This window comes from Triturus cristatus, chromosome 4_2 (assembly GCF_964204655.1).
Source record: "Triturus cristatus chromosome 4_2, aTriCri1.1, whole genome shotgun sequence".
Classification (NCBI taxonomy): Eukaryota; Metazoa; Chordata; class Amphibia; order Caudata; family Salamandridae; genus Triturus; species Triturus cristatus.
The window spans coordinates 567,732,196-567,749,010 of record NC_140586.1 but is presented as its reverse complement, the minus strand read 5'-3'; the positions used below and the strand labels follow the sequence as shown (position 1 = coordinate 567,749,010).

General features: G+C 42.3%; 1 protein-coding gene across 4 annotated transcripts in view; it reads left to right on the top strand.

Moving 5' to 3' along the window:
- PRPF38B (pre-mRNA processing factor 38B) overlaps positions 1-16,815 on the top strand; it is a 90,672-nt gene that overhangs the window by 3,299 nt on the left and 70,558 nt on the right. Inside the window, exons 2-4 of one of the 4 annotated variants that reach the window (XM_085602227.1) lie at positions 5,433-5,513; positions 11,688-11,758; positions 12,189-12,257. In XM_085602227.1, the coding sequence (XP_085458353.1) occupies positions 12,246-12,257 (12 nt within the window). In that variant the 5' untranslated portion in view covers positions 5,433-5,513; positions 11,688-11,758; positions 12,189-12,245. Of the gene's footprint in view, positions 1-5,432; positions 5,514-11,422; positions 11,759-12,188; positions 12,258-16,815 lie in introns of those variants that run through there. The other 3 variants (XM_085602226.1, XM_085602228.1, XM_085602224.1) reach the window with 3 other exon arrangements.

The window sequence follows — 16,815 nt, the reverse complement described above, 5'->3', positions numbered from 1 at the left end:
GTTTTGTCTCCTTGTTTAGTCAGTTTCACCTTTTGCAGATTCTTATAATTTGTTGTGGTTCAGAAGGTTACAGTTGGTTGTTTCATTTGTTGCAAGCCAGGCGTGGTAGTTTCCCTGATTAACGTATCTAGCTCAGGAATATGTGTGTAATGAACAGATAAAGGAATGTCCGATCCCATGTGAGTAACCCTTTTTTTTTTTTTTTTACACGTCTCACTTTCCTGAGGTGCACGTCCATCGCGCTTCCAGATAATTCTTCGTCTCGTATGTCTCTATATTATTAGGTCCTGAAGAGACCCCTCATTTCTTATGGGGTCGAAACGCCGTAGACAAAAGCCAAGCGAACCATTCATCAGCGCCTATTATTATATAAGGACGCTGTCTCTATTACTAATTACTTCTGATCGTCGACTTTTACAAATGTTGGAAACCAAGTATATATGTCGCCATTTTCTTAGGTTCCATGTAAACGGAGGACACATTGCACAGTTTAAAAAAAATATATAAATCGCATTTATATTTACATAATTATCTATTGTTCGTACCAAATATTGAGTTGTATATGGTTTTTTCTCCTTTGGATATCGACCTAACCCTTGCCTACATTGCGATTGCGCATACTAGTAACACCAATACTTATATTTTCCCACAGGAACCACTGTTACTGTTTATACAATACTTACCGTGGTTCCTTGTGAGTAGGGTCTCCCTTGTCTCCTGTTCTAGGTTTCAGTTTAAGCGTATAAAAACCCATGGAAAGGAGACCATCGAGCCCACCTTCAAAAGCTTTGTAAGCACCAGTTACTGTAAGCGTATGAGAATCTCAAATTAGTGTCTAACACGTTCATCTACAAGACCAGAGTTTCATTTTGAAGTGCAATTTAACACACAAAAATGAGGCCGCCAAGTTCGCTTTCAAAGGGATGTTAAATGGCAGCACCCCCAATCCTCGAGCGTTGAAGCATATGTAACAGCATAAGTAAAAAGTAAATGGTAAAAGACTATGGTACCGCCTTACAAAGCCAGAATAAGCAAGACAAGTAATACAAAACAATGTCCATGGGTTGCAAATCCTCTTATTTTGAAGTCTGAGAAAGTAAGCAGGTGCCCTTGGAAATCAGCGTCTGACGTTTGACCTCAGTATTTGAATACACCGCAGATGTGAAAAGATAGGAACAAGATTTACAGGCCCGTTTACAGAAACAGAGCGAGTGGAAAAAATAATCGCGTGTGTTAAGAAAAAAGTAGTCTGTAAAACAGTGGTTAAAATGGGATCTGTGGATGGATAGTCAGGGATGTGGAATTCCTACAGCCTGAAGCCCAGGACATACTGTTTGGTGTCAAGGGCAACAAGTTTTCGTGTGTATTTTGTCCTTGGGACAAGTAGGCCCAACCCCCTACAGCACAAACCCTTTGGCTTCCAGTTTACAGTACCATATTATGTATCAGGGAAAGGCATTGCCTGCAGTTAAGGTAATGTGTCCATGTGTTAATGCTGTTCAAACCTGTATTTATGGTTCATTAATGCAAATACATTATTATTAGGGTGAGCTCTCTAAGTAAATATTGTAAGCTCAGACTGCTCTACTGACAGTGGTTAGAGTATAAAAATGTGCCACACATTTGCAAAGTTCAACAATATGTGGATATGTATACTACTCACAGAATGCTCTCTGATTACATGCAAATATTTGCAGAAGCCTGAAAGCAAGTTTGATGATTCTTTGCTTTCAAAATAAAATGTTCACAAAACATGCAAAAACATTTGGCTAAACTACTGAAAAAATGCAGCATCATTTACTAAAATGTTTTGATTCATGCTAGTATTTACCAAAATATTAATAATGGAAAATAAGTGGAACTAGTTTTAATAAGATTATGGGAAACAAAAATAAACCAGCATTGGTAAAGCCAGCAATCTGTAATTGTTGGTCAGCCTTTTGTCAATGCGTGATTTTTTTGGCATGGTTTTTGTAAAACATTATTAGTGTGGGAGCTGCTGGGCCCTTGCCATTATAACAAACATTGGCAAAAGCAAAAATTGTTTTGGTCTCAAAAAGCACACATTGCATAGTAGTTCCTGGCACTGAACAAAACGACTGTATCAATATGCTCCTTGTGACAGAGCAGAATGCTGTCACTCCCAGTGAAGCTAGCTGATAGACCGAAAGAGAGAGACAAAATTTTAATACACACAAAAGGGTCATGGTTAACGCCAGACCTAATTAGGGTCCCAATTATTAAATAAAGTGCACCCATGTCCTTGGATTAAGTGCAGATGTACAACTTTCGTGAATTCACAAGACTTTACAGAAGTAGGCCAAGAAATAGTACTCCTAGAAAATATTTGTGAACTGCATTTTCGCATGATCAAAAATGCAGGTGTAGATTTGCTCATGTTAAAATCTGAGTTTGCAGGTTCACTTTACCTCTAACCACTTATTTCCCAATCCTTGAAGAAATTTTAGGTCTGCCATTGTCAGGAGTAAATATCCAACCTTTCTCAGTATGGGAAAAAATAAGGGAAGAGTTGGTGAAAACTCTTAAAACATGCAAGTTAGTAGATTTGCACAGACTCAGTAGGGCCTTCCAACCCTAGAACTACTGATTACCATTACCTTCAGCCCCAGTATGTAGATTTGCAGAAACGTGGCAACATAAGGGAATTGCTGGTATTTAAACCCTACTATGAAGGAGCCCTGGCATAAACAGAGAGGCTATTTCAGAGCTCTTATATAATGAGATTGCTGTCATAATTTGTCGCCGCATTACATTGCACAAAAGGGACAGCTGGATTTTGTTACAGGACAAGTAGATTTATGAAGCAGCCTGCCCCATGGGCAAGTAGATATTTTATTAAATTCCACACCCCTGGATAGTAATCGGTCCATGCTCTTGGTGGGCTAAACACAGGAAGAGGTATGATGCATGCTTGCTATAGACAAATGGGGAGAAAGAATAGGAGAGCGGCGATGGAGCCAGCAAGCAGGAAGCCTTTTGGCGGACCAAAGCTAATAACGTATATACAACATGTCTCTTAGAGACTGCGCATGCCTGTGTCTAGAGCCGTGGAGGCGAGGTATCTGCCCCTTTCATCCTATGAATGCAACATTTGGGACACACTTCTCACAAGCTTTCAACAAAGCGCCTTCCTTCTAATTTCTTCAAAGATCTCGAGCCCCATTTTTTCACGAAACACTCCATTGTCTAACTCTTTCATGTTGCAGGCCTGCCTCTGCAGAAACAATCCCCCTTCCTTTTCACACTAGAACTTCCTTCCCTGCCATAGGCTGACTCTAGATCCCCTCCTGGGCGCACCAAACGGGCTTCACATTTTTTGTAATTTACCTTGTGCACCACGCAAATGCTTTGTTGGTAACTTTGCACCCACATAGCTTGATCTGTCCTTTATTCTGTGGTGGACAGCCTACCTCTTAAAGTTCAAGAGCAACAAATCTATGTTCTAAAATGGTGCTTTTCTGAGAAAATGTCATACGGCATCGGGTGTGGGATTTAATAAAAAATCTACTTGTCAGTGGGACAGGTTGCTTCATAAATCTACTTGTCCTGTAACAAAATCCACTTGTCCCTTTGATGCCATGCGGTGCAGCAACGCATTATGGCAGCAATCTCATTATATTAGGGCCCCGATAATAGAACCTCTGATTATGCCAGACCTCTTACCATAGTATGGTTTGAATACGTGATCAATATTGCTTTTGAATATATTCACATCTAATCGGAGAGCATACTGAAAGCTTTATATGTAGTCTCATATTGTTAAACTGTTCTAACGTGTGTACACATTTTAATACGTTTTATTTTATACTAAAACCACTCAGTTTTGCAGTCTGTTCTTACATTTACTTAAAGCACTCACCCTATTAATGAAAGCTATGAATTAATGAACTATAAATACGAGTTGGTACAGCATTAACATACGGACACAAATCTTACCTTAACTACAGACAGTGCCTTTCCCTGATCCATAATGTGATACTGTAATCTGGCAGCCAAAGGGTTAGTGCTGCATGGTGTTGGGCCTCCCTGTCCCAAGGGCAAAAGAAACATGAAATCTTTTTTGTCCTTGGCACCAAACAATATGTCCTGGTCGTCGGGCTATAGGAATTCCACACCCCTGATTGTCCACCAAAACCGAAGATGCACCCCAAATAGACCAGTATCAGTGCTATTGATGCAAGGAGATGTTCACTGTTGCTAAAATCTAGGATGGAGGCACCAAGTTTTAAGGCAAATGGATAGAATCTGAAACTGCATTTTTTACATGCTTGTTTTGTTAAATTTATGTAGGCGTGCATACACATTTAATAACTATCCTGACTATATTAAAGTGTATAATTCAATGCTTTGCACAAAGACCAATCGGTGTATGCTATATGCAGTAAAGAACCCCATTACTACTTCCTGTGTTATGACTGGAGGAGTAATCTGGTTGTTGCCTGGCTTTTAGGAGTTTATAATCTACACACAATCTAGTGATGGCAGGAGCATTTTCTTACCCTTTTAAACCACTTTGCCTGGACATGGGAACGTAGGAAATTTGTTCATTTATTGCTCTTTTTGTTTCCGAATACTTTATATAAAACAATACCAGGGACATTATCAAGCCTTAAACAACCAAAATTCATGTGGATTAAACATAATGTACAGAAGTTGTAGCTTCCTCGCACATTAAAACATTCACTCCTCTGCTGTCACTTGTACACAGTTTTATAATATTGATGTGCACAATGAGGTTTTAATCAACAATATGCACAATTCAGCTGGGAATTTTGCTCAAGTCAACATTGTTTCAGTGGCTATGATGGTTTACTCCACCTTCTTGACAACGCTAAATACAAACGTCCACAGATTTTCCTAAAATACCACCAATCTAAGCAGGTTCATGCAGCACCAGATCAACAAACACAAAAAATCACTGACTTTTGAAAATTCAGTCCTCCTACTGTGATTGGACCTCCTATGTTGTGGACAGATTCCAGCAATAGTACAGAAAAACTCCTTACAATTGTTTAAGCAGGTGAGTCATATAATTAGGTTTTTGCTTTGTTTTATATCCAGACCTGTCCCAAACTGGTGTCAAACTTTCCTTCTCGATCCAACAAGGTTGGGGAATTGCATACATCCGAATTACACCGACTTGCACCTTCTTTCTACTTACACCCCCCCCTCCCCCCCCCAACTCTGCGAGTATTAAAGCTTCCTTTGTAGTGTCAGCGTGGTCGGCACACAGCTTCTAATTTCCGCAAATACCTTTTCACTGCTTGCAGCTTACTCCGAGGGCAGAAGAAACACAACTCTTTGATATACAAAAAAAGACTGTAAACGTTAATTTTGAATTTGATCTCAGTGCAATACATAGTTTACTGTGCTTGGTTGGTTTTGTATAATCTTGTCTCTTTGCTTTTTAGAGGGATTACTCCTGTTTTTTGTAGTCTCCAGCCCGCTCACTCACCAGAATGAAATTGTAGCCCAGAAGAACATCGCCTCAGGTTTCTGAACCTTTCTTGCTCACGTTGATCTAGAGCAATTGAGTGGGACATTACTATTAATTCAGCATTTAAGTTTGTGGGACTAGAGTTCTAGATCTTCGCATCTAGTTTGGTGTTTTGCTTTTTCCATTGCTAGTCTGATTTCGTTCCTTGATGAAGCTGTTCATACCCTCTTCCAAAGAAGAATGCTCTCTTCGAGTACTACCCGTTCACTAAGTGCCAACATCTATAATCGTGTTATCTTTTACCAAGTCTTGCTTTCCCCAAATAGGATTGATCTCTTGGCAGGTACTTTGACCCACAACAAGCATTTTCTTGTACGTTTGTAGCCTTCCTTTTTGCTCTCTTTGCAAAGGACTGTTCTGCCTGCATTTACAGTGCCCCTTCAATATAGCGTGCCCCAACGAATAGCATGCTAGTATACTGGCCCTCCAAAATAAAGTACCTATGCTTAAACATGAATTCACAGACCAGCTGAAAGACACCCTCATTCCATTGTTACAACTGTGGTTGAGAAGTAAACAAAAAACCTTTAGATGCTCTGATAAAAAATACTCTAGGGCCTTCAAAATCTTTATTCGATCTTTAGAAAAAGATTGTGAAAGCACATGATAAATCACAGCAGTACATTATCACTTTAAAAACAGTAGTCATAACAAATGATCCATCAGATAACATTCTCATTATGTACCTTTCAAAAACCAGTAAAAATCCATCTATATATACATGGCCGACTATGAATAAAATACCTTAATTCGGCAAACACCAGGCCTGCCCACCTAACTCCCCTCCATAGGCTTTCTGGAACGGATGACCATTTTCAGAGAAAAGTACACACTATAACAAATATCTGGGCTATTTAGCATTTGAAGATAGATTAAAGCCTCTGTACGTTTCTGAGAGGCTAGTTTTTCAGTGTGGATTTAAGACCGAGCTGAAAAGAATTGTGGTTACAATTTGCAGAATATAGCAAAGTGCGACAGATTGCTCTGCCATACCATTACGAGGGCAAGGGGGCAACAAGCTATTCCACACCGTTGCTTCATCAGAAAAGCACGCTGAGCGCCAGACTGTTCGTCTAAAATCTAAAAAGAAGGGACCTCTCCCAACACGTGAGTACCAGTGTAAGATACAGTGGAGTGTCTCCTGCCGTAAGAGTGTAGTAGAAATTACAGATAGTATGTTTACTAATAGCTTCTTGTATTCTCTGGAGAAGTACGTTCGGTATACCTAGACTCGACCACCCCCTTATCTGTTTAATAATTGAACCAGGGGTACTAAACAGTCCAGGGTGACCAATATCAGCAAAAGATTTGCTGACGTAGTTCAACCAAGGAATAGAGAGCCCCTTATCCTGGCTAAGGCAATCCACTATTACTGCTCTGTTAAAGCTTGCATCATTGTTAATCCACACACTCACCCAGACCAGGAGAGGTGCGTATTTAATGGTATCTAAAATATATTGAAAATTCAATTCGGAGTGCAAAATAACATTAGCATTAGGAGGCGGGAGATTAATTAACTGCCTACAGATTCTGTTTCCTTCTGTCTGTTTGGCAGAAGCATTATAGTGTCCCCATTCCCCTGCTCCGTATGTTGTTGTAGGGGCACATTGCATTTTTATAAACTTTATGGTAGGGGGAGATAGTGGGCCTACCATTCTTCTTGGCTAAATTAAAAGGGTAGCCTGCCAATCTTCCAAGTCTCAGACACGCAGTGTTTACTTGTGGTTGACAGGAATTGTCTGAGTCAAACATTATGCACATATAGCAAAAATTCCATACGGTGTTGCTCATTCAGTTTAACGGTTGTCAGTGTTTTTCTATAGGGCCCACAAGCCATTATATGGAATTTCCCACGGTTAGGGCTCATGTAGAGGGTGCACATGAATTGCACGAAAGATTTTACTAAGATACGCAGTGCCCTGGATATTCTAGCCAACAAACCTGCATCATCTGCATATAATAATGCCGGGACAGCAGAGGTGGCAATTTTTGGCACGTCCTCGGTAGAACCCGCTATGAGTGTTCAAATAGTTAATATACAGAATAAAATGCAGGGGTTCAAACGCACACCCATGACGTACCCCACTAGCTAGTGAAAAGGCATCCGAGAGTTCCCCTGACTGTCCATATCGTACCCTAGCACCTAGTTGCTCATGGAGACTGTAAAAAGTTGACTAAAGGGACTTCTGCCCTAAATTTGATTAACATCAACCACGATTTACGCCTATTTACACAATCCAAATCAATTGACAAGTCCATAAAAGCCAGGTACAGTGGGCAGCGATTAGTGATAGTGTATTTGCTCACTATCTGGTGTAAATTTAAGCACTGCTCCACTGTACCTGGACGAAAATCTTCCTGGGAAGGGGATAGAATTTTATTGTTGGTGGCCTTGACTGCAGTCAATTGAAGATTCAGAACTTTCACAGAGCTGTCTACCAGGTAGATTGATCTATAACATTTAGACGACCCGCTATCACCGTTCCTGAAGATCTGCTCGATTGTAGTGACCAAGACTCGGAAATCTTACTACACAAAGAGTTAGTAAATACATGTGTGATTAAGTGACCCCCATAAATCCAAATTACATTTGAGAAGATCCTTGGGATCCCATCTGGACCAGTCGCCTTCCCGCCTTCACTAGTTTGGATTGCGTCCTCTACTTCCTGTACAGTAACTTGGAGGAGGTGGATTGGGCAAGATGCTGTTGCAATATACCTTCACACTTTCCATCTTTCTCCAGTTGATCTAAATGGGTAAAATGCTTAACCCATTCCTGCCTGAGATATTGCAGATTGGAAGTTGAATAGGGGGAGCATCTCGATGCTGAAGCCTATTAACTATGTCACAAAATACCTTGCTGCAATTTTGGGCAGCGGCTGATTCATGGGTTTCCCAATCTTTTCAATACAAGGAGTGCTTGCTCTCGTTGATAGCCAATTTATAGCCATGCCTAGCCTCCTGGATTGCCTTGACATCCCTGGGAATCCCCGCCAGTGCTGTTCTCATGCGATGATTGGCAGCTGAAAATTCACATAGAACCATCGCAGGTGCTCTAAGACAGGTTTGCGTGGGTTCGAGAAAAAAATGCTTATCGGTGTCATAGTTATTGATATCGAATGAATAACTTCCCCGGAGCCATCGCTTGGCACCACAAAAAAACGCTAGCATGTTCTTTTTGAGAAGACAGCTCAGCACGGCAGTGGGATGTTTTGGGTGCCACGCTACTTTAGTCTGTCTTTGGAATGCTTGTTAATATCATCACAGATTAACCATGTTTTGTCCCTACAAAATAAGTAGGCTCCCTCAACTAATAAGGCATTATGATTGCTCCATTGAGTCTCTATCACGGCGCCATTCAGACACCACTGCAGGGAATATTTGGAAGCAAATATATAATCGATAGTTGACGCTCGATCCCCGTCCTCTATATGTTGGCTCATTTGCACAGGAACCCTGAAATAGTTAATAATAATAATCCACATTTGTAAAACGCGAACAATCACCCATAAGGGTCTCTAGGCGCTGGGGGCCGTTGGGAAGATTAAGCAAGCTATTGCCCAGAGTCACATGGTGCTGGGCTAATCTGGCGCCGGGGATCGAACCGTGATCCCCAGATTCCGGAGTCAGTCGCCCTGGCCGCTGCGCTACACCTCTTAACTACATCTACAATATCCAGCCGGGACAACACAGTCCCTCAACTCTAACCTAAAACAGAGCTCAAAGAACCAAGCTCTGTGAGCCCGTTGCCCATCTTCACATTGAAATCCCCACATATTAAGACTCATGACTGAGAGGTTTTGTCCTTCGACAAAGGTTTCAAGCCCATAATTTAAATAACCCATCAAACAAATGACAGTGATAATTAAAAAACAGTTGTTGTAAAAATTAACCTTACAGAACCTTGATGAGCTGAAACAATCGTAAATAAGCAGAGCCTGTCTGAATTTAAAACAAAAACTTTAATTCCAAGGTTACGTTTAACCCTGATAGAGCCCCCCCTCCCCAATGCCTTTCCCATGGGGTGAGGACGTAGCAGGACAAGAATAACACGAAATCCTTTACACATTATGGGTAACACTGTCCAAGTCTCCTGCAAAATCATATTTATCAATGAGACAGCCACTCTGGATTGAGCCCAGCCACATTCCAACTTCTTAATGTAAAATAATTACTGCCACTTGACCCCCCGACATTCTGTCCCCTGTGTTGAGCATCCCCCCTGGCTAGCACCTTCAACAGGCAAAGTGACACTTCATGAAGATAGGTGGGTACAAATAGCCATATGAACCTTGATTTGAAGGAGCACAAAAGATGGCTTCAGAACACTGTGACTGAGAAGCCTCAGCCAACATCCCCTATATCGGTTCACTATATTCAGCACATAAATTCATATTCTGAGGACTAATAAACTGTCAGTCCAGACCATCAAGGTCCATTAGCAGTGAGAACTGGTTGTTACATATATTATAATCGCCAAATGTATAATCAGACCCGAGTATCATGACCTGATGGGACCCAAGGCTAGGTGTTGTTCAAGATGAGGGGGCCCATAGAAAAAGGCATAGGGAGAAAGCTAACATTGCTATTCCTAACATAGGGCGATAATGCTGGGACAGATTTTTCCTTGTAATCTCTGGGTAACTCAAGTTGACAATGATACAGTCCCCTTGACTAGATTTAGTGGAGGGGCCAATCCATGCCACAGACCGTGCCAGCAAAATATTCTTAAATTCCTGTATGTTGAAGTTGGACTGGTTCACCAGCCAATGGCACACCTCGTTCTGGAGCTGATTAGTTGACTCCTTATTAGAGTTTAAACAATGAGGAGACACTGCCCAGAACAAAAGTATATGGACAGCAGGCAGGGGGAAGTTTAATCACAGGTAACTGAAGAGACCGAGGTATAGGATGGGTCTCTCGCACTTTAGAGCAAGATATAGCTGAGGGCACAGAAGAACTAGTTAGGCCTGTTGCATAGGCTGGAGCATCTGGAAAAGCACCAGACTGGGAAGTCTGCCTGGACAGCTTAAGGGCAGTATGTCCGCTGGATGTGTAAGTGCTAGTCGTGGGGGATCACAGCTGGATACGGTTGAAATTATGTTCTTAGGCTCGTTCGCAACAGGCTTCTGCTGTTGCTGACACAAATTAAAAATGTTCCCCATTGCTGATTTGCTTTTGTCCAGCTTCTCCCTCAGAGGACTCAAAAACTCTTAATGAAACACTAACGTTTTGTATAGCCGAGGCCCAGACAGAATCCTCAGTGAACCCTTTGAAATTTTGAGGTGTTGACGATGTTAAATTATCTGCAGCTCTCCGGGTCTTGCTCGTACACATGTCGGCTGGCGGGGGTATGGGTGACGGAGAAACTGAAGATTCCTCACTGAGCTTAGGGACGATAGTGCAGGAAGAAGTCACCCCGTGGTCCTTATTACATGTTCCTTTTCTTTTGCCCATAATGCCAGGTATCACGTCTTAATGCCAGCAGAGTAAATACAGTAGCCCACAGAATATTCTCACAGACATTGCCATAGGACAGTACAAACAAAACGGGAGGGGTGGTCTATAATACCATATCCACTCTGGACGGCCATAATTGGCCTTCTGTGCTGTGGGAGTCCCTGTACACTTTAGTAACATCAGCAGTCGGCCCTCTCCTGTAGCTAGCAGGGTGGATGCTGGGGGGTTTAGTCCCACCCCAGCAGGGTCTCCATAAAGATTACAGACAGCGGCATTGCAGGCCTCTGGCATCCGTAATTAGTCTCCCTCTGATAACAAAAATACTCAAGGGCTATATTCATATCGGTGCTAGTGTAGGAACCCGAATAGTACAAATAAGCCTGTATAAAGAACATACAAGGATAGACTCTTTTGTGTGTTGACTCAAACATCAGAGCTTCATTTGCGGTATTTAAGAAGATCACTATTTTCTCTCGCATTCCTACAGATCGTATAATAATTTATTAAGAGCTGAGCAAAACGTGACTCGGCTCAGTTTTTCCAAGCCATGTGTACTTATCGAGAAAAAAACACTGTGCCACCAATTGCTAAACACTTTGCCTGTTCAGCTTGATTATCTACCGTCCTTCTTCCAGTGCAACATAAATCCGACGTGTTGTGATTCTTCAAACACTGCCTTTTTAATCTGTTAATGCACTCCTTTTTTCAGCCAGTCCCACTTGGTGTTCAACATTCAAGACTACTAACTAAAGAGGAAGCTGCATTCTTGGGCATCTGCTGGCAAGTGACCTTGCATTAGTCCTGATTTAGCTTTCGTTCTTATCGCTTGGTTGTGGGCGAGATACTAAGTTTACTAGGGAATTAAGGAACACAAATCTTCAGAGAAATTTGATTATTAATGAGTACCAAATAGTTCATAAAACTACACAATCTATACAGACAATTGACCCTATTTGAAGACAATCCTAAAACTATGGGCATATTAAGTTATTAAGTAAGTTGATTTACAATTTAGCACAAGTCTTTTTTTTTTCTTCTAACAAACTGGTCCTCATTTCAAGAGTAATTTTTGAGTCTGGTCAACCATGTCGTTTTAATTATACTAAAAATGTGTATAACCTACTTAAAGGGGTTTTCATCCATTAATGCTAGTATGTGTATTTGTTGCCAGATGATGGTCACTGACCTCTTGCTTTCTTTTTCTTTCAAGGTTATACATGTAGAACCCTGGGAAAAGGGGAGCAGGAAAACAGCAGGCCAGACAGGGATGTGCGGGGGGGTAAGTAGAAGTACGTGCATTCAGCAGCTTTCTGTGCTTTGTAGCTCGTTTTAAAAAATTGTATCTTGGTATTAAAGTCAGCTGTTTTACATTGCAATGTGAAATCTGTCAGCACTAAAAGTAGATTGTACTGTTGTCATTGTGGTACTGACTACAGCTGTTTTTGGTTTGCCTCTTAAAATCACAATTTCAGAGCCCTCTACATTATTCAAGGTTGCTGGCGGCATCGCACATATATTTTTTTTACAATGTCCGTTATGTGGAATACAGACCATTTTCAGTTTAAAAAAATAAGATAGGAGTCCCGCTGTCCCATTTTCCACAAAATTCAGTACAGCAATGGCCACCACAAATCAGTTTAATAAATGAACTGTTTTTTTTAGGTTGAAGCTACAAATTAATTGAAGGTGCTTGCAGGTGAATCCAAATTAATTTGCAGTTGTTAGCCCTTAGTACTTGTATCTGAATAAGCAGAGGCAGATTCAGCCAAATATATGATGCCAGATGTGCGCAGAGTAAAGTAATTGTATGGTAATTTCTTATGTTTTTACTAGGCATTTGCTGTCCATTCAAATGTTTTCTCCCAATTAATTGTCTGTACTGTTAATTTTAAATTTGCTACTAACAGAACAGGCCACATTAATTCAACTCCATGTTAACTTTCTATGGAATTTAGTGCTAATCTATGTAATTGCACGGACAGTAGGTAAATTCTGGAGTCAATTTCCAGTCTGTCTTGTCGGGGCCTTTCAAATTATTTGTTCTAATAGCCGATCTTGACCAGTCTGATAAATCCAGTATAAGAGGCGCACCTGTACTGCTGCCACACATACATATGGTCTGCAACCACTATGATCAAGAGATGGATAACTCATTGCTGAGAAATTTCAATGTAAATGCCAGTGGTGGCTCAGATTCAGCTCCATCTCGCCACAAATGGCGCACAGTTGCAAGAATTGCCACCAAAATGTAAGGGGATAGGCAGCATCTTGCGAAAGAATGCCCCAAAATTGCAATAGTTCCCATGGACTTATGCAAGACCTTTTTGCCTTTATTATCCCCATTCTATAATGGATGGCACCAAAATGGCAAGAACAAGCATTATTATTATGCAAGCTTTATGTTCAGGTTGGCAGTCATGCTGTTATGGTTGACACCAAAAGGCCATCACACCAATATGCACATACTTGCATATACATAAATGTCTCCATTTTTACATGAATAAACCATTGCTAATGCTCATTCACATAAAAACAAGGACGCACGCTCTCTCTCAGGATTGCATGTTCATTTAACCATTGGGCCCCTGACCTCCAGTCCACCCTCCTCTGCTGCAGTACCTTCGGGTTGCGCTCTATTCCAAAACATTGGAGAGGCCTAGCAATTGCATTTAACATGCCAGTGATGCTCGGCGAGAGGCCTGGGCGTTCAGGATTGGGATTCATGCAGCAAGGAAACACAGATGATCCATTAGACACATGCAACTGGCCCCTACGAGGATGCAGCAGCAGCTTCTCCTTTGACTCAACTTCTCTCACCTTTTCACAGGCTGGGCTGTAGGATAGGGTAGGATATGAGTTTTTAAAGCGCTCGAATGCCGAAGTGTCTTGGCGCTGGTAAGTGTGTAGATAAATCATTCTTAAGCAAGAACTCCCTTAAAACCACCATGTCTTCAGGCCCTTCCTGAAGCGTTGATGGTTTGGCACAGATCTGGAGAAAGAGGGAGCTTGTTCCAGAGTCTTGCGGTGCAGTTTGAGAAGGCTCTTCCACCCCACCTAACTCTCCTAATCCTGCTCACCTGAAGAAGATTCAGGGTACTGCATCTTAGGGCACGGCCGGGGATATAGGGAATCAACATTTTCTGAATGTCTTTGGCTCCTCCCCCGAAGACTGCTTTATGGACCAGGCATAACGCCTTGAATTCCACACGTTGTTGTACGGGGAGCCAGTGTAAAGTTCTAATTCCCGCCAAGATTTAGTGATCCTAGGAATGTCCAAAAGCAGTCTCGCAGCGGCATTCTGCAAAGACTGTAACCTACTCAACTGGGCCTTGTTTATCCCCAGCAGTAGGGCGTTACAATAGTCCAGCTTGGACAGCCGAAGCGCCACCACCACTGTCTTACGTAGCTCTGACGTAATAAAAGGGAATATCTTTCTCATGGTCTTTATTAAGAAAAAGCATGACGAGGCAAGGCTGTTCACCTGGGCCGAGAAATTTAGCTGACAGTCGAACAGCACGTCAAGGTTTCTCACCTTGGACACAGGGCAGGGGCATTCACCAGCCTTCAGGGGCCACCAGGAGTCGTTCCACAGAGGTTGCCCCTGGCCAAACTCGAGGATCTCTGTTTAGTCTGTATTGATCTTCAGGAAGCTCTGGTTCATCCAGGTCATAATTTCCAGAAGGCACATGTGAAATCTAACAGCTGTGTCATCTGATTGATTGGTCGTTGATATTATGATCTGGGAATCGTCCGCGTAGGACACTAGGGCAAAACCATGCTTCCTAATGAGTCTGGCCAGAGGGGTGACATAGATGTTAAACCGCGTGGGTGATAGCTCTGATCCCTGAGGGACCCCACACGGGAGATGGAAACTGTCGGACTGAAGGCCATCCCAATATGATGGGGAGATTCAGTTATTTGGCCATAATCCCGAAATGTGGAACTGAGTCCGAGGCTAGGAAGACTATGTGGCATCCTTTTGGGGAAAGGATGTGGTGTAAGGGCCACAGCTGCTGGAGTTGGGAAACCAGGTTCAAGTTTCGGTGTCTGCTTAACATCCTTGATTCTGGGCAAATCACTTTATCTTCCTATGCCTACAAAGAATGTTCCCTTCTGTAAAGGAACTGGTGCTAATTTAAAGCACTCCACTACCTTCTGGCGGTGTTGGCGCTATATAACACTGCACAAAAAAATGAGGATATACATCTCATTGGCAACTATGTTAAAAGGACTACTTTTACCACGGATCCATTGGCCGGCAGACCTTGATGACATCAAGTCTCCGCCTGGCTCCTTGAAGAGAATTCAAGTTAAGTGACAATGGTGCACAGAATCACTTCATTGGTGAATGCGGAACTAGCAAGAAAGTGTTCAAACGGAAGAAATTTGAAAAGTGCCCCACCCTATGACATGAGAAACAAGAAGGTGAAACACGAACAGTTCAATCATCTCGCACAGGAGGACGTGGCTATGCAATTAAAGCAGAAGACGCAAGTACTTCAGAAGCTTTGACATGCTCTGTGATAACCACTATAAACAGCATTGCCGAACGTCCACCTATGTTGTAAAGACCCGCGCTCACACACAGTAGCCACACATGGAAAATAAATATAGGCTACACGTGTGCCAAGTAATGGCATCAGTGCACGCGTACTTCAATTGGCACATCAGCTATACACTTAAAAGGACATTGAGACAGAACACCACCACTCACTAGAACGAAACCGACTACAAAGGGGCTTTAAAGCGGTGATGGGGCGGCGGTGATTTGTGGACGGTGCAAGCATCGGGAGGTGCGAGGGAGCAAGCAGCGACAGAGGAGGTGGGGGAAACGAAAAGCAGCAACTAGATGAGCAGGAGGAAGTCATCTGTGGGCTGGGATGAGTGTGGATAGGAGACGGAGCTGGTAAAAGCACGAGCTGAAGAAGAGATGGTCCTAAAATGGTCATACAAACTGGTGCAGGGGATATTTAAAAGTATGTGGTCCAAGCCGGGGGGGGGGGGGGCTAAACACAAGAAGAGGCATGACCAGGCATTCTGAGGACAAATGGTGACAAAGAATATGAGACAGACAAAGCGGGCAGAGTAAAACACAATATGTCTATTTGACACAACGCATTCACTAGTCCTAATGAAATATTCTGGGCCAGTAGGAGTACTGTGTCACAAATGGGCAGGTTAAATGCACCTTTTTCTGTTCTCTTTGTCAAAGTAGTGGCTGCTGTTCGAGAGCGTTAGAGCAAAGTGTGGGTCACTGCTTTCAAATTCTAAGTGAAGTCAGTTTGTATACTGTAATCCTCACAAGCAGTGCTAGCCAAATTGAATAAAAGATTACTCCTGGGTGGAGACTGATACTCAAAGAATGGCCAAAAACATCAGAACTTATTCAAAATAACCTCAAACGTGTCCGTCTTTCTTTTAGATCCCTCAGGCTATAGAATGTTGTCATAGGCCCAACCACGAGGAGTCCCCACACTCCAAAGCACGAGACCAAAAGCTTGGCTCTGAGAGAGCTTTGTAAATGAGGAAAAACCTTTCCTGCATGTTCGTTCCCATATGCCCAAAAGCATGTGGTTAGGTGTGTGCTATTTTTTCCCCTAGGGGCTGCTGCGTTCCCTGTGGCCCCCTCCATAAGACTTGATTGTTGGTGTTGCCGTTGCCATTGTGGTTCCACAAGCACCTACCAGCATTTAAAATAGCCTGGGCATTGTGGGGTGCTCCCAGGCCGGAAGTACTAAATATGAAGGCCAGCTCCGAAAAAGGAGAAAAAAACTTTTTGAAATTGCATTCTGGTAGACTGTAAAAGAGTGCCTAAATATCCCTTCCCTAGACTATTT